Here is a 26,477-nt window from a genome sequence, read left to right as displayed (position 1 = left end):
ATTAAGATGTGTTGTTCCAGTTTTAGAGAGAAAGAGAGGGAGGGAGGGAGATTTTTTAAACTATAGATTGGTGAATTTCCGGGCAGCATTCTAGATTGCATTATTCACAAATAGTTTCTAAAAACTTAGTAATGGGAAGGGTAATCACTAGGAGCCAGCATGGGTTTATCAAGAATAAGTCATGTCAGAGTAATCTCATTTTTTTTTTAACCAGTGACTAGATTGCAACTGTAATCAGAGAAATGTGCTTGGGGTGGGGAGGGAGCTTTAGGAGGGAGTATAGAGACGTATGGACTGAGTGATAGGTGAATTCAGAACTGTTTGAATGACTGGATCCAAAGAGTGGTGATAAATGGATGGATAATCATCAACCCATAGGGAAGTCTCTAGTGCAGTGTCTCAGGGGCTCTGTCTGTGAACCCCTTCTCTTCAAAATGTTTTTATCTGTGACTCGAAAGCATTCATAACATTTCTTGGTGGCAGGTTATAGATTGACTGGAAGTAAAAACTTCTTAAAATTAGAGGACTCAGACCCAAGTTATTAAGTAAATAAGAGAGCACCTAGCTGCTGAACATTAATGTGTCTTTCTTGGCTCAGACATTCTATCCCAGGGTAGTGGGGAAGGGGACTTGGGTCATTTCAGAGCCACCAAGGGAGGGATCAGGAATCTAAAGATGAGCTATTGTTAAGCCCTGTGTTGATTCACAGATCCCAGAAAGTATATTCAATATGGTTTGTTATCCTTTGCTAGAAAGGAATATAGGGACCATTCGGAGTCAATATGGATTCACTGAGAACATATCATGACAGTCTAGATCCTTATTCACTTTTTTGCTAGGGTATTCGATCAAGGAATGCCATAGATACCTTGATTTCAGGAAAGCATTTTACAGTCTTCCATGATATTCTCATAGATCAAACAGCAAAATTTGAGTTAGATAATATTATTGTGAGGTAAAACAATCAACTAGCAAGCATTTGTTAAGTACCTACTATGTGGCAGGCACTGTGCTAGGCACTTGGGATAGAGATAAAATGAATGAACTAACTGATAATCTCCCAATCCTAACCTCTGTAAGTGAGAGAGAGGGCAAAGAAATCAGGACTCGCTCCAACCCGCCCTAGTGGGTCCTACTGTCAAGGAGCTTACATTCTAATGGGGAAGAAAATAAAGACATCTGTCACTATATACAGAATAAATATTAAGAGAATAAATTTAAATAAATACCGAATAGTTTGGGAGATGCCAGGTAGTTTGGGAGGAAAGTCCCTAGTATTTGGAGGGATCAGGAAAGATGACATGTGAGTTGAATCACAAAAGAAGAGAGGGATTCAGTGAAGCAGAAGTAAAGAGGGAGGGCATTCCAGGCATGTGGAATGGCCAGTGTAATGGCATCAAGAAGGGAAATGGAGTATAATACAGAAGGAACAGAAGAGGCTGTCTTGGCTAGGTTACAGAGTACATACACAAAGGGGAGTTTAGGGGCCAGCCAGTGAAGTTAGAAGGGAAGGTTGTAAAGGCCTTTCAAAGCTAAACAAGAGGTATTTATTTTTTATCCTAGAAACAAAAGAGAGTCACCAAAATTTCTTAAATTGGAGAGTGATATGGATAGATTTTCACATAAGGAAAATCACTTTGTCAGCAGTGTGGAGGATAGACTGAAATGATGAGACAAAGCAGGTAGACTAATCAGGAGGCTGTTGCAATAATCTCGGTGAGAGGTAATAAGGTCCTTAACTAAGGCAGTGTGAGTGGGAAAAAAGGAGTTAGATTCAGGAATTATTGTGAAGAAAGAAATAGCAAGATTTGGCAACTGGTTGTCTATATGGCCTAAGAGAGAGTGAGAAGATGATAATGCTGAGGTTACAGCCAGGGACACTGGGGGAATGGTGGTGCCTTTGTGAAGAGGGAAGAAAGATAATGAGTTCAGTTTTAAGATGTTGAGCTTGAGATGTCTTCAGGACATCTAGTTTGCAAAGGCCAGTAGGTAATTGTGGGACACCACTGGTGATGCAGGATTGACATTTAGGGAAGAACTTGGGGCTAGATATATAGATGTGGGAAGCCATCTGCATAGAGATGGTAATTAAATCCATAGGTGCTGATGAGGTCATCAAGAGAATATACAGTTAGAGGAAGATCCAGAATAGAGCCTTGGAGAATATTCATAGTGAAGGGACATAATACAGGCGGTGAGCCATCAAAGGAGTCTGAGAAGGAGTAGTCAGACAGGAGAATGGCACCATAGACTGATGGAAAGAACATTAGATTTGAATTCATCAATACCTAGGTTCAAAGCCTAATTCTGCCATTCACTAGCTATATGACCTTGGGCAACTCCCTCCCCCATTATGTGCCTTGATTTCCTCATCTATAAAGTGGGTGAGATTGACTGCTTAGTTTTAGAGTTGTCTAAAGTTGTTTTGTTTTAAAGATGCCCTACAATGAGTGAACAGACTACTTCATTTCTTTTCCCTGACCTCCCCAACACTGGGATGGAAAAGTTGAGTTCGAAGAGTTCAACTTACAAACCTATAGGCCTGTTGAGTTGAAAGCCATTCCATATTGGGGAACATTGGGAAGGAGCCGGTATTCTAAGCCCACTCCTCCCCAGTGATTCCTCTCTTGGCTACTCTGTCATTCACAGGAAAAACGCATTGCCTCACTGGATGCAGCCAACGCACGCCTCATGAGCGCCCTGACCCAGCTGAAAGAGAGGTACAGCATGCAGACCCGTAACGGCATCTCCCCCACAAACCCAACCAAATTGCAGATTACAGAGAATGGCGAATTCAGAAACAGCAGCAATTGTTAACTCACCCGGAGGGAGGAGGAGCGCTGCCACTGCCGCCGGGCTGGGGGGGAGGAGGAGACAGAAGTAAAATATAGAAATAAAACCCCCAAGATCTCCAGCCCAATGCACCGGGGGCAGCAGGAGCGACAGCCACTTCAGAGAATGGTTCATCTCTCCCCTCCCTCCCCCCAAGACACCAGGCCGGCCGGGATAGGAGCCAGCGAGTGTGACTGATGCACTGGGGGGCAGAAGGCACTGCCTCCTCCCTCTCCTCTCCTCTCCCCTCCCCAAGAAGCTAAAGCCCATGTGTTTGGGGGAAGGTGGAAAAAAAAAGACATATGTGGGAGTTGTATGGCCTAAGGGAAAAAAAAATGTTATATTTGGAAAAAAAAATACCAGAAAACCAAACTGCAAAGTGTCACTGTTGGTGGATTTCTTTTGATGTGTAAATGTTTAAACCAATTCCATTTTTCTTTTTGAGCTGGACAAATCTCCAGATTCTCACAGGGGCTGATAATGCTTGGGTTAATTTCTGTAAGTGAGAGAGAGGGCAAAGAAATCAAGATTCACTCCAACCCCACCTCCCTCAGATCAGTATTGCTCTAACACTGCCCAGGGAAGAGTGCTTTGGTTTTAGAAGGTGGGTCCTAGTTATTTTAGGCAGAGTAGCCCTAAAATGGAAGACAGTTCACAAAAGATTACCCCATAGGATTGCAGAGTTGGAAGGGACCCCAGACGCTACCTCGTCCAGCCCGTACCTGAACAGGAATATCCTTTACCACATCCCTGAGAAGTAAGCACATATCCTCTGCTTGCACACCTCCAGTGATAGGGAAATTACTATTTAATGAGGCAATCCATTCCATTGCTGAAGAGTTCTGATTGTTAGAAAGTTCTGGTGAGCCCAAATCTGCCATTCTGTAGCTTTCCCCCTAGTATTCCTAGTTCTTTCCTCTGGGGCCAGGCCAAGTAAGTCTAATCCCTCTTACACATGGTAAGTCTTCAGATTGTTGGAGACAACAATTATGCTTCCCCACCCCATCCCATCTACCCCGAGTTCTCTTTTCCAGAATGAAGAACTCTTAAGCCTCCCCCCTCTGCTTTTAAAAGCTTGGGGGATAGTTTACTCCTTTCCTCTGCAGAGGAATTGGTACTTTCATGTAAGAGGGGGATACTCAGGAGTTGCCCACCCAGTGGAGCATCTACCTCTGTGGTTCCCACTGAGTTGAAAAGGAAGTAGCAAATAGAGTTCTTCATTTCTAGCCCTGTTCCCCATGTCTCCATCCTGTTTTCTTTCCCCTCTCCTTAAAGTTGGTCTCCACATAGACCCCACACAAGGACACTTAATGATTTCTTTGAGTTTGCTCCAAGATACCAAGAGCACAGATACACAGTAGGCAAACCTACTCCCTCACTCACCTCTGCCAATCCATGTAAAAATGTCTAAGATCCCTTCTGGGTACCCTTTGGTCCAAAGCTTGATGATCCTTGGCCTCCTTGGGCCTTTGGCCATCCCATAAAGAGTCCAGAAGAGTGCTAAAGTTGGAAGGGACCTTCCGTATCATCTTATTTAATCTCTAAACCTCTCTTCACCTTCTTAAGTCATCATCCAGTCTCCACTTGAAGAGTTTTCGTGATAAGGACCTCCTGAGACAACCCATACCCCCTTTGGAGTCTTTCAAAGGTTTCTCTTTGATAGAGGTTACCATAGTATCTATCACATGCAATATGGAAGGGGAGGAGAGGGGGGAAAGGCCCAGCCAGAGACTATTACATTTTGTCCTTACCCCAGTAACAACTGGATTTTTGTTTTTGTTTTCTTTTTAATTATACCAGGAGGCTATAATGAAGGTCAACTACTAGGGAGAACTGTGGAAGAGAGCATGTAAAGGAAGTGACTGGTCCCTTCCAATCAAATGGGAAAGGGGGAATGCTCCCATACCCCTTCTGATTCCCCCTAACTCAAGTTCCTCAGATTCTGGACCCCACCCAGTGTTCTAGGCTTCCATGATAACCTATTGTTAGCCTTTTTTTAGTCAACCTGTGAATCCACTGTGGAGTACAGCGTTCAGTGAAGGCCTCTCAGGCCAAGGCTGATTTAACTGACCTATAGTAAACCAAGGTGGAAAGTTGGCTCAGACACTCTTGGCAAGGGGAACAAAGAAAGAAGATTTATTTCATCTCCTGTCCTGTTTTCCTCCCATCCCTGCTGACTTTTTTCCCCTCCTACTGCTGGTTAAATAGACCCCATGCAAGGAAATTTAGCACTTTGAAAAAATTTTATTCCAGTTTGTGAAGACCTGAAAGCCACAAAGGGAAAACTGCTTCCTGGGAAACAGTACAGTAGTGTCAGAGGTCCTTGGGCTAAAATCTTTGCTCTCCTACTTGTTATCCTTGTAACCTTGGGCAAATCCCTCCTTGTCTCTGGGACTCTTCTTCATCTATTAACTGCAGGGGTTGAACTAGGTCTCTGAGGCCCTTTTTCACTTTTATTCCAGTGATGTGCGTTCCTGGAATGGTATCCTGGAGGCAGATGAAAAGGAAGTAGATGGAGTAGGGAAAAGATTACAGAATCTGGAGTCGAGAGCCACTTAACTATTTGTGCAACTTTGGGCAAGGAATTTAATGTCTCTGGCCCTATTCATCTCTTCTATCAAATAAGGAGGTGGAGCTAGATGACCTTGAAAGCCCCTTCCAGCTCGAAATCTGTGACTCCATGACCTGAGTTCAAATCCTAACTGGGTGACCTTGGGCAAGTCACAGTTTCTCTTCAGTTTCCTTGTCTATAAAATGAAAAGGTTGAATCGTTGGTCTCTGAGGTCCCTTATGATACTTTGATCTCTTAAGGTTCCTTCTGCCTGTTAAACCCTATCTATGAAGAAGTGCCCTTGACTCCAGAGTTTGGGCTATCCTATAAGGAAGCCCAAAAGTGGGTCTCCAAGCCCTGGGAAAGTAGTATTCCTTTTTAATGTTCTACATGAAGGGCCATAATGTATTTCTTGGAGAAAGTCCAAGTGAGTCCCAGAGAGTATTCCTCTGCCCACCAGCTTTATTTAAGAGGTTCTTACAGGGAGTATGTGAGCCATGAGCTAACTGGAGAAGAGAAATAATTAATGACGTAAATAACAATCATAGTACCGGAGAGGCCCAGGAGGAGATTGGTAATTGTAATTTTTTTTCCTTTCACAGTATGCATTAGAAACAAAGCTCGTTTTCTGGAATACAGGCCCTTTAAATTGAGCGCACGCACTACATGGGAATTAAGAGCCCTGAAGGATGTTAAACATGATCACCCAACAGGAACAGCAGCAAGGAGCCGGCAGGCCCCTCGTGCACACGGCCCGCTGGCCAGTCCGGACTGTGCTCTTTCTCCTGCTCCCCACCCCATCCTGGACCCATGGGACCCACATGTCCAGGGCCAGGACTGGCTTTTTGTTCTGGTTTTTACTTTTCTTGTGTGTTGTGGTTCAAAGTCAGGACCTTCTGGTGCTGTCCCCTTCCCTCCTGTGTCAGAGAAGGTCTAGCCAGGACAGCTCTTTGGAGGCAGGGTTGGGAAGAGATCTTTTTTTGACCCATGTTATGGGGCTCAAGTGAGCAGTCATATTTAATGGGCCCACCAATGAGGGGGTGGGGATGGAGCACTGAGTCCTGCCTCTAGCCGGAGCCAAGTTGCCAGTGCCAACTCAGTGCCCGCAAAGTCCATGCTGCAGACCAGGTCTCTCCTTGTCATATCCCCGCAGAGGCTGGTCCAAGAGACCAGCCAAAGAGAAGGTGAAAAACCTCAACTCTTCCCTCCAACTTAATTTTCCCCAGGAACCCAATTATTCCAGTTATGGCTGGCATGCTGGGTCCCTAGAAATCTCTGCTTTTTTTCCCCTTCCCCCAGCTGTAAATGCCTTTTGCTTAGTTGATTTCCCTATTCCTGGCATGGTCAGACCACCACCCCCTTTTCCCAAATCAGAATTCAGGTGGTGGAGCAGGGTGCAGGCTCTGAGTATTCTCCCTGCTGGCTAAATCAGCTAGCTTTGGAGAAGGGCCTGAAACCAAGACAAAGCATCCCTCAGAAAGGCCACTAAAAATCCATGCAGCAGGAAGGTTAGGAATAACAGGGTACTCTTGACCATTAGAGGCAGAAACTACCATTTCCAAATTCCTTCACGACTCAAATCCACCAACAAATTTCTGCCAAATGGTGGCTTGGGGAAGGAGCAGAGATCCTAGGGGGAATGTTTACATGAAACTGATTTAATTCCATTTCATTTTTGGTCACGGCCAGAGAGACTTATCCTGTGATAGATGGTAGTCTAGTTAGAAGATGAGAGGATCGGAAATAAGCATTAGAGGTAGAGATGTGCTTCCCCATCCCCCAACTCCCCAGGAGATTCTGGGTTGGAGGAGGCTCTGCAACAAACAAAAGTCTTTGGGTGAATTTCGTGGGAAGAAATCCAGCCCTGCGTGGAGAGGGGAGTTGCTGATTGAATTGGAAGTTGAATAGCATCCTTCTCCCCCGTCCTTGCCCTTCACTGCCTCCTTACCCCCTTCATCCTACAGGGGGACCTCAAGCCACTGAGTTTGGCCCTACCAATCCATCTGAGAAACCATGCCAGATGTGGAGAACTCAGACACCCTTAGGCAGGGGCTTCTGTTTTTAATTTCCTGCCCATCATAATATTTAGTTACCGATTATAGGCTGGTCCTCCATGCTCATATTTATAAGCACTCCATTTCTTTTTTTCCTTTTGTTTTCAAAAAGAGAAAAGATTTATCTTCCCCCCCCCCCACCTCCCGAGTTTCTGTTTCTGAAATGTGTGTCTCATAGCAATACTGGGGACCAAGTCCCTACAGCCAGGGAGAAAGTCAACAAGGGACTGAAGACCACTATATATAACATTTGTCACCTGCTTGCTCATTCTCATGCTCTCTATGGCGAGAGCCTTATCTGGTGCAAAAAACTGTAAAGTGTACAGACTGTCCACGGATTTTTATCTTAATGCAAGTCTGACAACATTTTTTGTAAATGTTCTCTCGGTGTTTGATTGTAATGTAACTATTTCACTATCAGCTGTATATAGTGATTCGCGCCTGGTGCTGCCTTGCAGACAGGATTGGGCAGCTGCTTGTAGAATGACTTGGAATTTTATTTTTTGTTTTCCTTCATTTAAAAAAAAAACAGAGTTGAGGAGCAGTAGGAGGGTTGGGATTTTTTTTTTCTAAGCTTGAGTTGATTGGAGACAGCTGTGGTATAGTGGGAAGTGCCAGATTTAGAATCAAGAAACTTGAGTTTGAATCCCAGCTCTGCCCCCTTAACTAGCTGTGTGACTGAGAAAGTCACGTTTCTTCTCTAGACCTCAGTTTCTTCATCTATAACATGAAGAGTTTGGAAGAGATGACCTCTGATATCCCAGCACTAAACTCCTAGGATTGGTAATTTATGGGGTTGGAACAAAAAGATTTTCCCCAGGTTATCAGAATATTGCTGAAAATAGGATCTAGCTTTTTTTTTTTTAATTTGGTTCTGAGAGAGCTTAACCGGAGGAGTGGACCCAATCTGCTCTGTGAAGGGCCATCTTTTTGCCTTTTTAGGATAAGGCACCATCTGAGGGGCTGACACATAGCACCGACAATCACAGCCACAGGCCCCATCCCCACAGGAGTGTTTCCTCAGGAGTCATGGTCCTAAGAGTCTTGGACTTACCAGGCCTTTCTGGCATGGCCCAGGTGAGTCCTCTTAATCTGAAGAGCTCCTACTCATCCTCCCTTCCAGGAGATCAGATGTAGAGAAGCTGGTATGCCAGTTTTGGGTAGGGCTGGAGGAAGCCAAATGGAACTGAACCTCACCCAGGGAAATCAACCTCTTCTTCCAGACCTGTTGGATAGGATGCTGCTGTTCCCCCGTGAGTCATCGATGTGCTCCATGAAGGGTCCTAGGGCCATGGCAGAGGTTAGCAACACACCTAACCAAAAAAATATCCCCAAGGAACCAAATACCTTCAGCTAGGAGGAGGGCAGAAGAGCCCAAAATGTTCTCTCCCACCAGCCATGGTAGAGCTAAATAAATGGTCCCTGTCCTATGAGAGCCGTTGGACCCAACTGCTGCAAACACCTCCCCACCCCCCACCAGTGGTTTTTGCAGAGCTCAGATGAAGAACAGATTATCCCTGCAGAACCTGCTGTTGATAAGCCAAAAATAAATAAGAAATCATTGCATTTTCCAAGGTCATTTGAAGGGGACAGGGGCTTAATTTTTCTTCTCAGCTAACTGCCTAATTTCTTGTGAATGACCAACCTTTCTCCAGCTTCTCAGAAGATATGGTGAAGCTGTCACCCTACACAACCCCAGATCCCCACAGAGCATCTCACCAACTCCTAAGATATACCTCTTTCCTTCCCTCTGTCTATTTGCTGAAGCCCAGCCTCACTCTGTTTTCTAGAGACTCTTATAAAGAAAAATGAAAACAGGCTCACCTCCATTTTGTAAGTATGTGAAAAGGAAAAAAAAAAGTTTAAAAAAAGCAAAAAGTTGAACTGTTGCCTGGAGTTTCTCCAGTCTTGACTTTTAAACTATGTAATAATGTACAGAGAAAGGTGTTGGTGTTCAGAAATTCCATGTGGCTGTGCAATTTATGTACATTTACAATTAGAAATATTAAAGATTTATTTAGCTATTTTAAGCCGAACTCTCCAGTCGATTGGATGAACTCTGTCTCCTCTATCTGTCTCTCTGTCTCTCTCATTAGTGACAAGAAGGAAATAACTTCCCTTTACTATACCCCAATTTCCCCTTTTACAAAATGTTTGGTGTGTTACAGCGGGAAAATCATCAAATTAGAAGTTGAGTGATTTGGGTGCAGATTCCAGCTCTACTACTTGTGGAACGTTGGGCAAGGCCCATTGTCTGTCTGGGCCAGACATCTATAAAATGAGGAAGCTGGATTAGATGATCCTTTAAGTCCTTTCTAGGCCTACGTCTTGTCCTTCCAACTCTAAACCCTGTGACAATCATACGCCAGTCTCTCCTGTCCTGTGGCTCTAGTGAAGCCAAGGCGCAAGAATTCAGCCAACTTCATGTTCTGATAAACACTTCCACTATCAGCCTTTCCATTTTACCTGAAAAGATCATAAAAGATTTGTTCTTTTTTTTATCCTGTGTTAAATATAGATGTAGTATCTGGAGTTGGAAGTGATCACAGAGATCATTTAATCCAGCTCCCTCCTTTATACACCACTTCAGCTTGCCAAAGTCATGTATGCAGTCACCACCAGTACTGTTTTGTATCCAGTATCAGGCTCAAAATCCAAAGCTCTTCCCATGCTTACACTGTTACGAAGGATCACCAAACTTAGGAGACTGTTGAGAGGAGCTACAGAGAGAAGACCGGAGCTGGAATTTCAGTGTGTGGGAGAGCGTGGGGGAGGAATGGAATGGAGGGCCCCTGGCTAAGGGAGGAGGCTTAAGAAAGGGAGACAGGCTATCAACAAGGCTTCTCTTTCTAATCTAACAAATATTAAGAACCTCCTATTTGCAAGGCCCTTTACTAGGCACTAGGAATACAAAGACAAAAAGAAAACAATCCTTGATCTCAAGAAGTTTGCACTATACTGATGGGATACAACCTGTAAACAGGAGGTTCAGTACTAACTACTGAGGGGATAAGGAAAATGGCATGTGAGTTGAAGAAAGCAAGCTGTTGTAAGAGGGAGCAGCTGAAGAGGGAGAGAATATGGGTATGGGGGACAGACACTCCAAAGACACAGATGTTGGGCGTTGAGTGCTGAGTTTTAGGAACAGCAAGTCTGCCAATCTGGAACATGATACCATATGCAAGTGCCCCTTGCAGTTACCTATTGGAAGGCCTTTACCTGGCTTCAAGAACCCTTGAGGAATTGCTGTCTGCCATTTCTGAGCTGGGGCGTTGACTTTTCCACAAAACCCACTCTGTAGCAAACCAGAATTCACAAAACAGATTCCCTCCACTGGGGGTTATTCCCTCTACAAAAGGATGCATCACTTTGTAGAAAGAGGCAGCAGGGGGTCATTTTGAATGCCCAGGTGCACTTAAGTGTTTGCAGATTTGTTACCAAGGGAGGGACTCTTAAAAGCTCCTAGGCAGATGCTGCTCCTCATCAAAGCAACAAATATTAGAAATGAAATTTGTTATCTTCCTTTGCCCCAGTCAGGACCAGGAATTATTAGCAGGCTTCTGACATTCAGCACTATACCCCCAGCTCTCCAGAGCAGTGGACCAAGGGCCAGCCATATCCAAAAGGAAATACGATACAGGGCAAAGAAGCAGCCTCTGCCCTAGGGCCAGAGCTTACCAATTCTGGTCTCATTTGCCTCCTAAGGCCTCTCTTCATCTTCGTCTTTCAATTGATCCTCAGTGGCTTACTCTCTGATCCCCTCACTATCCCAACCCAGCCTATTCTTGAAGACTTTCGGCTTGCCAATGTCCTTAGAAGTGAAAACAGAACTCCAGATGGGCTCTGACCAGGGCAAAAGCTAACAGGGCTCTTGGCTATTACTACTGCAAACTCAATTTCTCCCATCCCTACAACCTAACCACAAATGTGACCCTGTTAAGTAATATTAAGTGTGTTAATGAATTCTCCCAAGCCATTTCCTTGAGATGCCATCTATCCACAAGTCCACTATACTGTCCCTATCAGCTGGTAGTTTTCTACAGGATTTTACCTCCCTAACATCTCATCAGGGGATGAGGAGACAAAAATGTAATACCTATGGGTTTTATAATGGCAGGATGGGATATCATCACTCTATCCTTCCTTGTGGGCTACTAGAAATTCCCATATTGAGGATTAGAATGGGTTTTCCCAACTGAAGTTACAAAGCAGCACTACAATCCTGCCAAAGGGAACCCCTAGAGAGGCAGCATGATAGATTGGACAGAGTATTCAATTGGGTGTCAGAGGACCTGGGTTCAAATCCTAACCCAGCTGTATGACCTTGACCACCTAACTTCTCAGAACCTCATTTCCCTCATCTGTAAAATTAAAGGGCTGGACTAAATGACATCTATGATCTTTCCTAGCTCTAAAGTTTATGATTCCTTCCCCACACTCCAAGAAGTGAATTGATGACTTCAAGGAGTGACTAGAGATGGTTTTGAGCTAAGGTGGATTTGTGGTTCAGATAGAAAACTCCTAACACACTTCAAACCATGCCCTTATTGATGCTGGAAGCTCAGGTGTAAAAATGTTCACTTATGAATGCCTACTCCATGAAAGGTCCTATGGTCTGCACTGGAGAGCACAAAGATGGATGAAACAAGACACCTCCCTTGTGGTCTAAATAGAGGAGAAAAGACCCAAAACATGATTTGGTTTGATACAGGGAAGCACCCTGGTGTGATGGACAGAGCCCTGCCTTACGGAGACCTGACTTTCTAGTCCTTGCTTTGCCAGACTCGCTTTATGACCTTGGGAACCTCCTCCCCCCTTGGGGCCTCAGATTCCTCATCCTGTCACCTGGGAATGTTGGACATCATCGCGCCATCAGATAATTTTAGATGCTTCACAAATCTGTGTGAAAGTGAGCCCTAATGGTTTGGTCAATGCAGGGGAAATGGCAGCAGGAAGTACAACAACGGAGGAAAGGAGAGGCAAGGTTGATGACGTTAGAAAATGAGGGAACATGAGACAAGATGAATGCATTCAGGATGGGGTTCTACACCTTGACCCATATGCCTCACTGTAGTCATGTTTAAGCAGGGACAGAAGAGAAAAAGAGGAAGTGAGGGAAGGAAAGTAGAAAGGCTGGAAGGGGAAGGAGAGAATAATGGATATATATCACTATCTCTGGGGTCGTTCTCCCCAACCTAAACCTTCACTTATGGGTTGGAAGTCCCTAGAAGTTAGCTACTACTTACTCCCTCCCTTCTAAGGGTAACCATGATGGGCTAGGGTTTCTAGTACTGTCACTCATGAGCCCCCACTAGTGTGTTTCCCATTGATTATCAGCCAGAAGCCTCAATTAGTTTTTAGCAAAGCTCTTTTTATTGAGATGGTACACAAGAACAGTTAGTTAAAAAAAAAAAATTCCCCCAAGGGTTGGGGCATACTAACCCCTCATACACACAAAGTCCCTGGGTAAAGTTGGCTTAAAATTAAAGTATAATGATAGTAAATCATACGTGCAGAGAACAGATGTAGCAAAGGATTACCTCCCAGCTCCTACTTACTGGAATTTTTTTTTCCTTCAGAGAGTCCTCCTAAATCTCCTTTTATATGAAGCTCTCTGCTGGACTCTGAGAGCCAGTACCTCAGTTGAGTTCATAGCTAACACTTTTCTCTGACATTGATGGGTATTGGGAGAGGCAGAATATGTCTTTCCCTAAAGTTGTCACCATATTAAGGTGACTATCTTTCTACATCCATGTGCTAGTACTTCATCTATTGTTGGCCATCACTGCTCTAGCACCAACTGCTACTTTATCCAGGCAGCAGTGTGACTTCTGGATCTCCCAAACTCACCAGGTCACATGGTCATCTTTACCTTGGGACACTTATTTGACTAAAATCAGGAAAGAATAAATTCAAAAGGAACATAGATGCCATGTGCTCATAGACACATGGAGGCTAGGTGAGGGACAGGGCAGCTTCCCTTCCCCTTCAGCTTTTTCCCTTTCGTCTTCCAAATTAGAGGTGGGAGAATAAAGATACTATCTCTCCTTTTGTTGGACCTTCATTCCTCAATGATTAAGAAACCATATCTATCATCCAACTAAAATCTATTTGTTGTTATCTACCAACCTCGAGGACCCTCGCCTTCTTTCCTATGTGAGTTCAGTGTATGCCTTCATGCTAAGGAACTTCAACATACATATTGATACTCCCTCAAATACCCTAAATTCCCAGTTCTTCAACTTCCTCATTCCATATGACCTACTCCTCCACCCTACCTGAGCCATATACAAAAAGGACCATGTCATTGATCTTGCCATCATCACATTCATGAACCCTGAAATCCTCCTATCTGATCATAATCTATTGTCGTTATACCTTTAACTCTGCCTTGCAATCCCAAACTCCATTCTTCATCCACACCATGACCTCCAATCCCTTAAACTCTCAGTTCTTTCCCAGGCCATCACTTCTACACTAGATCCACTCTCCTTCCTTCTTCATCTTGACCTGTTGGTGAATTAGTTCCACTCTACTCTGTCCTATTCTATCAAATAGTTTTCCCCTTTTTGTATCACTGAACATGCTCTGCCAAACCTCAACCTTAGATCACTCCCACCAACTGCTATTTTTGCTCCTACTCACCAAATGCAGCTAAAGAAAATCATGAAACCATGCTGAGTGGATCTCCTATAGATTTATATATGTTTATATGTTATATAACCTCAATTGGGTCCTCACTACTGCAAGGCAATCTTTTTATACTTCCCTAATTAACTTACTATCCCACTTACCACAGTGGTTCTACCAATGCTTTTCATTTCTTCTTACACCTTCTATGGCTCAGTCTCCTACACCCTCTCAACTAAGAACCTTGACTCATATTTCAATGAAAAAAATTGAAGCCATTAGATCCCTCTTCTCCCCTCATCCTCATCTCATCACCCAGATACCTTCTGCCACTATCTCCTCCACCACTGTATCACATGAAGAGGTGGTTCTTCTCCTTGCCGAGGCAAAGCCTTTTACATGTATATGTGATCCAGTTCCATCCTTCTTCTCTAGCAGATTACCTCCTTCATCACCCTTACTCACTCACTTCTCTTTAATGTCTCTTTGTCTACTCCCTGTTTTCCTATCACCTACAAACATGCTCATGTGTCTCCCTCATCCTCAAAAACCTCCACTGGATCTGTCCATCCCCTACTTACTATCATCCCCGATCTCTTCTCACTTTTATGGTGAAATTCCTTGAGAAGGCCATTGATAATCTATACCTCCATTTCCTTTCCTTTCACTCTCTTCTTAATTCTTTACAATCTTACTTTCAACCCCATCATTCAATCAAAACTTCTCTCTCCAAAGTTACCAGCGATCTTTTAATAGTCAAATCTAATGAATAGCCCTTTTAAAATCGTCATCCTTCTTGAATTCTTTTGCAGTCTTTGGCATTGTCAATCACCCTCTTGTCCTTAATATTGTCTTCTCTCTAGGTTTTTATGCCACTATCCTATCCTGGTTCTCCTACCTGTCTGACCACTCTCAGTATCCTTTGCTGGATCTTCATCTAGGTTGCACCTGCTAAAGGTGAGCTTCTCTCAAAGCTCTGCCTTGAACACTCTTTTCTTCACCCTCTTTTTCATGTAGTGATCTCATCAGTTCTCATGGATTCATTTATTATATCTACTGATGACTCTCATTTCTACTTATTCATTCCTAACCACTCTCTCAAACTTCATAATTACATCTCCAACTATCTGTTAGATGTCTAGAACTGAATGCTCCATACATCTTAAACTCAAAGTGTCCAAAAATGAACTCATTGTCTTTTCCCATAATCACTTTCCCCTTCCAAACTTCCCTATTACTGTTGAAGGTACCACTATCCTCCCAGTCACCCAGGCTCAAAACCTAGGTGTTATTCTCTGTTCCTCACCCCTTCTCTCACTCCCCGTATCGTATCTATTGTCCAGTCTTGTCAATTTTACCTGCATAACATCTTCTGTATATGCCACTTCTCTTATCCAATACTGTCAACATCCTGGTACAGACCCTCATCATCTTCTGACTGAACTGTTGAAGTAGTTTTCTGGGTGGTCTCTCTGCTTCAAGTCTCTCCCAACTCTAGTATATTCTCCATTCAACCATCAAATATTCCAAAAATGTGGGTCTTGACCATGTCATCCCCCCCCCCATTAAAGCAGTTCCAGCCATTTCTTGTTATCTCCAAGCTCAAATATAAAATTCTGTTTGACACTCAAGGCCATTCATAACCTGGACCCCTCTTATTTTTTCAGTCTTTTTATATCTTCTGCCCCACCCCCCAAACACCACACCTTTGCTTCATGTATTCTGTGATCCAGTGACCCAGGCCTCCTTGCAGTCTTGCAAACAAGACACTCCATATTCTCACTCTGGGCATTTTCAATGGCTGTCCCTCATGGCTGGAATGTTCTCCTTCCTCATCTTCACCTCCTGATTTCTCTGACTTCCAGTCTCAGATAAAATCTCATTTTCTATAAGTAGACTTTTTTTATTTCCCCTAATGCTAGTGTTCTCCCAATATTATCTCCAATTTATCTTGTATATAATTGTTTTCGTGCTGTTTCCCCAATTAGGTTCTGAGTCCCTTGAGAGAAAGGGCTGTCTTATACCTTTCAGCCCAGTGCTGAGCACTTTGCCTGGCACATAGTAAGTGCTTTATAAATCCTTATTTTTTTCTTATTAATTTATTTATTTTTAATTTTCAACATTCACTTCCACAAGATCTTGAGTTCCAAATTTTCTCCCCATCTCATCCCTCCATTCACCCCAAGATAGCATTCATTCTGAACATATATATATATATATACATATATATATATATATATATATATATATATATATATATATATATATATATATATATATATATGATTTTTTATCCCTCTACCCCAATACTGACAAAGGTCTCATGACTTACAAATATCCTCTTTCCATGCAGGAATGTAAACAGTTCAACCTTAATAAGTCTCTTATGATTTCTCTTTCCTATTTACCTCTTCATGCTTCTCTTGAGTTTTGTATTTGAAAGTCAAATTTTCTATTCAGCTCTGGTCTTTTCATGGAGAATGCTTGAAAGTCCTCTATTCCACTGAATGACCATTTGTTCCCCTGAAGGATTATACTCAGTTTTACTGAGTATAGATAGGTGATTCTTGGTTGTAATCCTATCTCCTTTGCCTTCTGTAATATTATATTCCAAGACCTCTGGTCCCTGAATGTAGATGCTGCTAAATCTTGTGCTATCCTGATTGTGTTTCCACAATACTCGAATTGTTTCTTTCTGTCTGCTTGCAAAATTTTCTCCTTCACCTGGGAACTCTGGAATTTGGCTATAATATTCCTAGGAGTTTTCCTTTGGGGATGTCTTTCAGGAGGTGATCGATGGATTCTTTCAATTTCTATTTTGCCTTCTGGTTCTAAAATATCAGGGCAGTTTCCCTTTATACTTTCTTGAAAGATAATGTCTAGGTTCTTTTCTTGATCATGGCTTTCAGATAGTCCAATCATTTTAAAATGATCTCTCCTGGATCTATTTTCCAGGTCAGTTGTTTTTCCAATGAGATATTTCACATTGTTTTCTATTTTTTCATTTTTTTTTATGATGTCTTGATTTCTCATAAAGTCACTAGGTTCCATTTGCTCCATTCTAATTTTTAAGGAACTCTATCCACTGTGCCACCTAGCTGACACTAAGCTATTTTTAAGGTGTTATTTTCTTCAGCATTTTTTTGAGTCTCCTTTAGCAAGCTGTTGACTTGTTTTTCATGATTTACTTCCATCATTCTCATTTCTCTTCCCAGTTTTTCCTGTTTCTCTTACTTGCTTCTCAAAATCTTTTTTGAGCTCTTCCATGGCCTGAGACCAATTCATATTTTTCTTGGAGGTTTTGGATGTAGGAGCTTTGACTTTGTTGTCTTCTTCTGGTTGTATGTTTTGATCTTCTTTGTCACTAGAGAAAGATTCTAAGGTCTATTTGTTCATGTTCCCAGCCAATTACTTGAGTTTTAGACTCTTTGTTAAGGTAGGAGTCTGTTTCCAGTGTGGAGAATGTACTGTCCCAAGCTTCAGGGATTTTGTGCAGCTGTTTTCAGAGATACTTCAAGGGACCTATAAATTTTCTGTTCTTCCAAGGTGGTATGATCAAAGAAGAGGTGTTTACTCCTTTTCTGGCCTGTGCTCTGGTCTATGAGTGACCACAAGCCCTCATTTCTACCTTGGAACTGTGAGGAGGATTTTCTCTCATACCGCCACTACAAGCTCCACCATGCCAGTGCTCCTCCTCACCCCAGGACGACCACCCAGTACTGTGATCCAGATCCTAGCATGGGCAAAACAAGAGATTCCTGCCTTAGCACCAGCAAAGAGATCCCTGCAATCCCCCTCTGATCAGCCACTCAATTCCCCCTGTCTGTGGGCTGGAAGCTCCGAGTGCAGCCCCATACTGGGGCTGGGAACAACCTTCTCTCTCACCATGGTTGGACAGACTTTTCCTACTGACCTTCTAAGTTATCTTTGTTGTTTGTGGGTTGATAAATCTGGAAACTGCCACAGCAGTCCATGATTCAGTCCTCTGAGGGCTGCTCTAGGTTTTCTGAGGCCTGGTTTGCCTGCGGACCCATGCAGAACTGCTTTCCTCTCCCAGCCCAGTTTGATAGACTTTTCCAATCAACCATCTAGGTTGTCTTGGGCTGGAAATTTGTTTCACTCTGTCTTTTTGTGGATTCTGCTGTGCTAGACTTTGTTTAGAGCCATTTTTTACAGGTATTTGGAGAGGATTGGGGGAGAGCTCAAGCAAGTCACTGCTGTTACTCCACCATCATGGCTCTGCGCCCTCTATAAATCTTTATTGCCTGACTATTTGCCCTCAGTATATCTTTCTCTGTCCCTAGCTGTTTACTCCTACTGATTCAATTTCTCCAATAATGTGGTCAATACCATATGTGAAAGGGAAAAGGAAGGGGGAGAGAGAGCTCTTCTCCCTCACTCCCCAGCCGAGGGCTATTACTGCCTCTCAGTGTTTTGGCTCCAACTCTCTGATTTAACACTCGACTGACTCACTGCTCAACTGACTTGCTATTTTTATATGTAGCCCAAGAAATGATTCAGTCTTCTCAGCCAACCACAAACTAGTTCTTATGTATCATCTGCCTCCTTCCAAACTGATTAGGAGATTGTCCACACATTGTGATGAAATTATAGGCAAGTTCTTCAATACCTGATTTGTTCTTTTAATTGATATAGTTAAGGTGTTTGTGCCTGCCGTGATTATATTAATTGGGGCCAAAGTGAAAATTCCCACCCTTACAGATAGATGGATGGCTGAATTGATTAAGGGGAACCAGCAATAGCATACACTGGGATGGACTGCCATATGATAGTCAGAATCCCACTCTCATCTTTAAGGAGAAGTAATAACGGTAGCAACCTATCTAGGAGACTTCACAGAAGAACACTCCAAACACCAACATTACCAATCCCATTTTTAACTTTGGGGTGAATTAATTCCACAAGTACTCCACTGGTTCACTTATTCTTATAGAGAAGGCTACATCAATCTATCTCCTATTATAATATTCAATTTCAGTCCTCCAAGCTTACCCCTTTAGTTGAAAGTAGCATGTTTAAACTTTTGCCTTTACCCCCATATCTGTGATCATCTTCTATTCCTCCCAAGGCCACTCCTACCAAGTTCACCCAGTTCCCATTCTGCTGTGACCTCTAGAAAAGCTGGCTAAAAAGACGGTTTTTGAAAATGAGATTGGGATTTCTGAATTACAGCTTAAATTATATGAAAGACTGGTACCTGGCCAGAGATGGAGTGAACCTAAAAAGTAGAAATGAAGGAAGAATAGCATTTCCAGTTATCTAACTATATTATAAAGAAGTACTCCTTTAAACTATTTGGCAGTAATAAAAAAAAATTAGAGAAATAGATAAGCGGAGCAGACTAGACAAGAAAGATTCAGAAATAACTGAACTCAATAACATTATAACAATATAATAACAATATTGTATTGAATATAATAAACTCAAAGTATACATTACCTAAGAAAAATTCCCTATCTTATAATAATTATTGGGAAAACTGGAAAGCAATTTGGCAGAAATTAGCTTTAGATCAACACAATAAAATCAAAATGCCATTAAACAATTAGAAGAGAACCAGAACTTGTACCTTTGGAATCCATTGCTAGAGAATGAATTCCTCACTAACCAAATACCAAAGATAATACAGATAATTTTGATTACATAAAACTGAAAAACTCCTGCACAACCAAAGTTAATGTAACTAGGATAAGAAGAGAAGCAGTAGTCTGGTTAAATTTCTTTGTATCTAATATTTGTGAAGAAGGTCTGATTGGTAGCTGACAGAAATACGTAAGATCAAAAGTCATTCCCTAATAGACGTGTTTAAAAATACGCACAGTTTTAAAAGAAGAGTTGCAATCTATTAGTAAACTATATGAAAGAATGCTCCAAATACTAATGAAAAATGCAAATCAAAACAATTCTAAAGCTTCACCTCACATCTAGAAAACTGGAAAGGATAACACAATGTAGGAATAGTAAGTGTTGGAGAGATTGTAGAAAGATAAGCATATAAATGTACTATTTTTTTGAGTAAATTTTTATTGATGCCTTTTTAAAATCACCGTAATTTTCCTCAAAGAGTTTTCCCTCCCTCTCCCTCTCTCTTTACCAGACAGCTATCTCACAAAATAAATAGTATTTTTAAAGACAAAAAAAAAAATAACATCACTGATCATCACGTTGAAAAAGTTGGAAAGTATGTGCAATGCACAATACTTGTGCCTCCCCCCATGCAAAGGGATGGCATGGGGAAGAGGAGAGGGTCTTCTCGTATTGCTTCTTGAGCTATATTTGCTCTTTATAATTTTGCAGCATTCACTTTTGATAATGTGTGTGTGTGTGTTCTTTCCATTACATTGTTGTAATCGTGTATATTGTTTTCTTGGCTCTGCTTTCTTCACTCTGCATCAATTCATATAGATCTTTCATGCATTTCTGTACTTATCAATTCATCACTTCTTACAGCATAATAATATTCAATATTCATGTACCACAATTTATTTAGTCATTCCTCAATCTATGGCTATCCAGTTTGTTTACAATTCTTTGCTAGCATAAAAATTGCTGCTAATGCATTGTTGATGGAATTATGGTTTGGTCCAACCATTCTAGAAATCAATTTGGAATTATGTGAGGAAAAAATGATTAAAGTGTTCGTGCCCTCTGACTCATAGATCCCACTGCTAGCTATATATGCCAAGGAGGTCACTGTCAAAAACAAAGACCTCCTAAATACTAAAATATTTTAATGATACTTTTTGTAGTAACAAAGAAATGGAAAAATAGATGTCTATGAATTGGAGGAATGACTAAAAATATATTGCATGAATGTAATGGAGTACTTTAGAAAGGAATGGTTTTAGAAATGATGTACATGATAAGTACAGGATCATAATGGAAGGACTTACAGGAAATGATGCAAAGTGAAGTGAGCAGAACTAGGAAAGCAATAATTTCAATGACTACAAGTTAAATGTTGAAAGAACACTAACCAGGCAATTGAAACAGAATACTATGAAGTCATAATGACTAAGCTTAACTTCAAAGAAGAGATATGAGAAGTTATCCCTCTTCCTTCTTTGCAGAGGTGAGGGACTTTGGATGTGGAATACTATAATTAATGTCAGACTCTTTTGATCAAAGGATCATAGATCTGAAAGAACCTAAGAGGTCACCTAGTCCAACCCCTTAATTTTACAGATGAAAAAACTGGGGCCCAGTTAAGTGACTTGCCCAAGATCTTCCAGGTAGTAAATGTCACAGACAGGATTTGAACCCATTTCCCCTGACTTCAGGGACAGTGGTCTTTCTATTATGCTATGCTGTCTTTTATGATACATTGGTTAATGCCCCCTTTCTTTTTTTTCAATTTGTTGTTGTTGTTGTTGTTGTTGTTATAAGGGATAGCACTCTGGGAGGGGAGGGAGGAAAGGATATGTTGAGAACTGTAGTTGATATAAAAACAAAGTACAGGGTGTTCCAAAAGTCTGAAGTGCAGTTTTAAGCCATTGAAGTTTAAAACTTCACTAAGACTTTGGGCATACCATGTGTATCAATGAACATTAATTAAAAAAAACACAAAGAGAAAAAATTTAAAAAACCACTCATACCAGACTAACCTGGTTTCCTTTTTTTGGACAAGGACACTAGACTGGTAAGTCAGAGGAATGCCTTACATATTGTTTAACTAGATCTTAGCAAATCACTTGATAAAGTCACTTATGGACTTCTGGAAAAGATCAGGAGATGTGGGTTAGATGAAAGCATAATTAGGTGGCTAAAAAGTGGATAGAATACTGGGCTTGAGGTCATCAAGTCCTACATTCAAATCCTGCCCTGACACATTATTAGCTATGTGCAAATCATGTGACATCTATGTCCCTTGAACATTTCCCTAGGATTTAGTCACTTTTTCTTCATAGCTGTTTACAATCACAACTGGTACATGAATTTCCTACACTAACAAAAATACGTATTTTTCCTCAATTTGTGTCAATCTAATGGAGCTACTCATGGAGCTGTACTATTTACTTCTTAAACAATGACTTCAGTAAAGGTGACATGGTTGTCAAATTTGAAATAGACACAAACCCGGAAGGGATAGCTAACACAATGGATCAAAGAGTTAGGGTTTTTAAAACATTTGACAGATGAGAACAATGAATCAAATCTAACAAAATGGAATGTAATAGTGGAAAGACTTAAATTTGCATGCAAAGTACAAAATGGCAGTGGCATAACTAGACAGCAGTTTATCTGAAAAAAGAACTGAGGAAATACAAACAATTCTGAGGTTCCTCTTCATTCCCATAAGCTTTATTGTTGTTCAGTCATTTTAGTCATTTCCAACTCTTCATGACCCCATTTGGGGTTTTCTTAGCAACAATGATGGAGTGGTTTGTCATATCCTTCTTCAGCTCATTTTGTAGATGAGGAGCTGAGACAAACAGTGTTAGGTGAGCTGTCTAAGATCACACAGATGGTAAGTATCAGGCCAGATTCGAAGTCATGAAGATGAGTCTTGCTAATTCCAAATTCAGTGCTCTATATATACACTGAGTCACCTAGCTATGCCATAAGGTTAGGAAAGAAAAAAAATAAAAATGACAGTTGTTGGAGGAGCTGTGGAAGGACAGATATGCTAAGGCACTGTTGGTGGAGCTGTGAATAGTCCAACTATTCAGGAAAAGCAACAGAAAACTGTACTCAAAAGGTCATCAAACTCTGCATCCTTTTTGACCCAGCAAGAAAAGGTCAAAGAAAGAAGCAAAAGGCCCACATGTACAGAAAATATTTATAAAAGCACTTTTTGTTGTAGCAAAGAATTGGAAATACAATGTGTCCCCATCAATAAGGGAATTATGGCATATGAATGTAATGGAATATTATTGCACCATGAGAAATGGCAAAAGATTCAGAAAAATCTAGGAAGACTTACATGAACTGATATGAACAAAGTGAACAGAACCAAGAGAGAAATTAAAGGAAAACAACTCTAAATATCTGAGAAATATAATCAATGCAATGATCAATCAAACTCCAGAAGACTAATAATGAAACATACTTCCCACCTCTTGGCAGAAAGGTAATAGACTACAGATGCAGAATGAGACATGCATTTTCAGACATGGCCAATGAGTGGTTTTATTTTGTGTAACTATTTATTTGTCAGAATTTTTTGTGGGATGGGGAGGAGTTGGGGAAGGAATGAGGGGTAGTAATAGTAATACTGAAAAAAGATTATCAAAGAATTATTAAGAAATACACAGAAATGAGCAGAAAAAAATTCAGAAGGGGACATAGACAAGCAGGGCAGTATTAGAACTATCATGTTAAATTCAAAATTCATTTTTAAAACAACTGAACATAATGGAGTTTCATGGTTTCATATGTAGTCTTCTTTTTTGTTCATATTGAGAAATGTTCATATTTGTTAATGTTTTTCAAGTTCACAATAATAAAAAGAAAAAATTATGGGGGGTAGGGGTGGGACAAGGCAATCTCTGGAATTTAAGCTCTATGGGAGTCAGTAGTGTGATATGGTAGCCAAAATCCCTAATGTCATTCTAGGTTGCATTGAGAGTAGCATGTCCAGAACTAAGGAAGTCCTGATGTCCTCTGTTCCAGTCAGACCCTTTCAAGTATTGTGTGCAGTCCCAGGCACCATGTATTAGGAGGAACATTGATGCACTGGAGAGTGTCCTGAGGAGGACAATGAGGACATGAAAGGCCTCAAGTTCATGTCAAATGAGGGTAGATTGAAGTAAATGGTAACGCTTAGCTTGGAGAAGTCTTAGAGGAGATATTACGGTTATCTTTAAGTATCTGATGCACTGTCACATGGAAGAGGACTTAGATTTGTTCTACATGGCCCCAAAAGTGAGAACCAGGAGCAAATGGGGCAAATTTAGGTTTGATACTAGGAAAAATTTTGTAACAAGTCAGGCTGTCCAGCAGCTGACTAGGCTACCTCCAAGGGCGGTGAGTTCCCCCTCACTGGAGAGGTTTGAGCAAAGGCTGGATGCCCACTTGGAAGCAGAGGGGAGTCTGGATTAGATAGAGGCTGGATGAGATGGTTCCTCAGTCCCTGTTCAACTAGGAGAGACTTTGATTCTGTGAAGACAGTGTACTGAATTATCAGCCTGTCTAGGAGGCATCAGGCAACAGGGTTGCAGCTGTTTTCCCTTAGAAGGATGTCACTAAAATTGGGCGGTGAGAAAAGGAACTTTCAGAGTCTAGTTCATTCTTCTGCTACAGACTCTTCTGATACAAACATTGATAGTTAGAAACTAAGGTGACCCAGAGCTCAATCACGTTCCCTCTCTGGACCTTAGTGTTCTTATCTGTGACAGGTACAGAGTTGCACTAATGGAACATGATAGAACAAATCAAAAGGCTTTTACAAGAGAGAAGTTAGAGACTTAAGAGAGTTCTGGAAAAAAAAATTGTATATGACAGCTATATCAGAGAATTTGATAGGAAAAGTAGGGAAAACATTTTTTTTTCAAATATGTGGACATTCACAAAAATTGGTCACATTCTAGACACAAAGAGGGTATCGAATTCAGGAAGTGAGAAACTTTAAATTCAAAATTATAACTAGTGCAATAAAAACAGTAATAAGGAAAATATGATTTAAAAAAGATAATTGCTTATATGGAGTCTAAAATGACTTGTTGAATATTTCATTGGCTAAAGATTACAGAAACAGTAATTATAGGAAAGCTCAGGATATAAATACAACATGTCAAAATTTATGGGATGTAGCCAGAGCAATACTCCTGGACAAATTTATAGCCCAGAATCTTGTATCAACAAAAGAGAAAAAGAGAAAATTAACAATTTGAGTTTGCATTGAAAGAAAATGGAAAATAAATTGATATACTAAAAACAAGCACCAAATAAGCCATTTTCAGAAAAAAAGGAGACATCCATAAAATAGGAAATGAAAATAAATAAATTGATCAACAAAAGCTATGTCAAAAGACCAATAAAATTTATAAACTATTAGCAAATTTAGTTGAAATGAGGAAAGAGAAAAATCTAAAATAATCAGGGATCACACTGACTACAGAAGAAATAAATAAAACTTGGAAATTATTATATGTAGCTGAATAATAATAATAATAATAATAATAATAATAATAATAAATAGTAATAGCAGCAGCTAACATTTATATAATGCCTACTCTATGCCAGGTATTGTGTTTAAGTGCTTTAGAATTATTAATCTCATTTCATCCTCAGAACAGTGGATGGGAGGTAGGTGCTATTTATTGTCGCCATTTTACAGATAAGGAAACTGAGGCAAACAGATAAATATTTACAGAAATTAAAAAAATATATACAAACCCACGATAGCCACTCTCCATAAACAAGAAGATAGAGTCTCTTACAATTTATCATAGACTAAGAGCTTAGTCTAACCCCCTTCATTTTACCTAACGAGGGAACTGAGACCTACAGAAGGTAAGTGACTTGCCCAAGGTCACATAGGTAGTAAGTATTTGGCAGAGCTGGTATTTGAAATCAGGTGCCCTGACTCCAAATTCAGTGTTTTCCAGTGAAAAGAGATAATGTAAATAAGCAAATCTACCACTTAAGGTAGTCCTAGCGGGCCTGCTGGCTTCCTGAGTGCATTCCAAGAAACATTTAAGGAATCCATAATCATTAGTTTATGGGACCAGAGGTATAGAGGTATAGAGCTGGAAGGGACCTTAGAGACCAGGTAGTGCAACCTTCTCATTTTACTTCAGTTTTTCAGTTAACATTTAACAAGTTTCTTTCCCTCCCAGCACCCATACCCTATTGAAAAAAGAAAAATAAGAAAAGAAAAACAAAATTCTTGTAACATATGCATAGTCAAGCAAAACAAGTTCCCACCATGGCCATATCCAAAAATGTATGACTTCCTCAGTATCTTGAGTTCATCACTTCTCTGCTGCAGGTAGATCACATGTTTCATCAACCATTGGTCCTCTGGAATAGTCAACTTCCTCATTTTACCGATAAGGAAACTGAGGCGCATAAGGTAGATAAACTTTTCAAACAGAGTGACAGCATCCTAACTAATTATTCCTATAGGACAAATGCAGTTCTGATCTCTAAATCTCTCTAAGAGAGAGGGAGCGAGAAGAGAGAGAGAGAGAGAGAGAGAGAGAGAGAGAGAGAGAGAGAGAGAAAGAATTATAGGCCAATATCATTAATGAATATCTAGGCAAAGTCATGAAACACTGGAAATAGAATACAACAATATATCAAAAAATTATTCATTATCATCAAGTAAGATTTATGCCAAGAATGGAAATGTGGTTCACCATTAGGAATATTATCAGTAGAATAAATTATACCTTCAAATTTTGATAGATTCATGACCTCATCAATATTAGTACTCCCACCAATGG

The 26,477-nt window shown here is 40.9% G+C and overlaps 1 protein-coding gene across 6 annotated transcripts in view; it reads left to right on the top strand.

Annotated features, from left to right (window-relative positions):
* DAB2IP (DAB2 interacting protein) overlaps positions 1-9,467 on the top strand; it is a 160,048-nt gene extending 150,581 nt beyond the window's left edge. For 5 of the 6 annotated variants that reach the window (XM_078150151.1, XM_020967535.2, XM_020967538.2 and 2 more), the window contains exon 14: positions 2,650-3,214. In XM_078150151.1, the coding sequence (XP_078006277.1) occupies positions 2,650-2,817 (168 nt within the window). In that variant the 3' untranslated portion in view covers positions 2,818-3,214. Of the gene's footprint in view, positions 1-2,649; positions 3,215-5,985 lie in introns of those variants that run through there. The other variant, XM_078150152.1, reaches the window with a different exon arrangement.
* Positions 9,468-26,477: the final 17,010 nt, after the last annotated feature.

The sequence above is a fragment of the Phascolarctos cinereus genome, unplaced genomic scaffold (assembly GCF_003287225.1).
Source record: "Phascolarctos cinereus isolate Bilbo 61053 unplaced genomic scaffold, phaCin_HiC Scaffold_2;HRSCAF=192, whole genome shotgun sequence".
Lineage (NCBI taxonomy): Eukaryota > Metazoa > Chordata > Mammalia > Diprotodontia > Phascolarctidae > Phascolarctos > Phascolarctos cinereus.
This window is presented reverse-complemented; position numbering and strand designations above follow the sequence as displayed.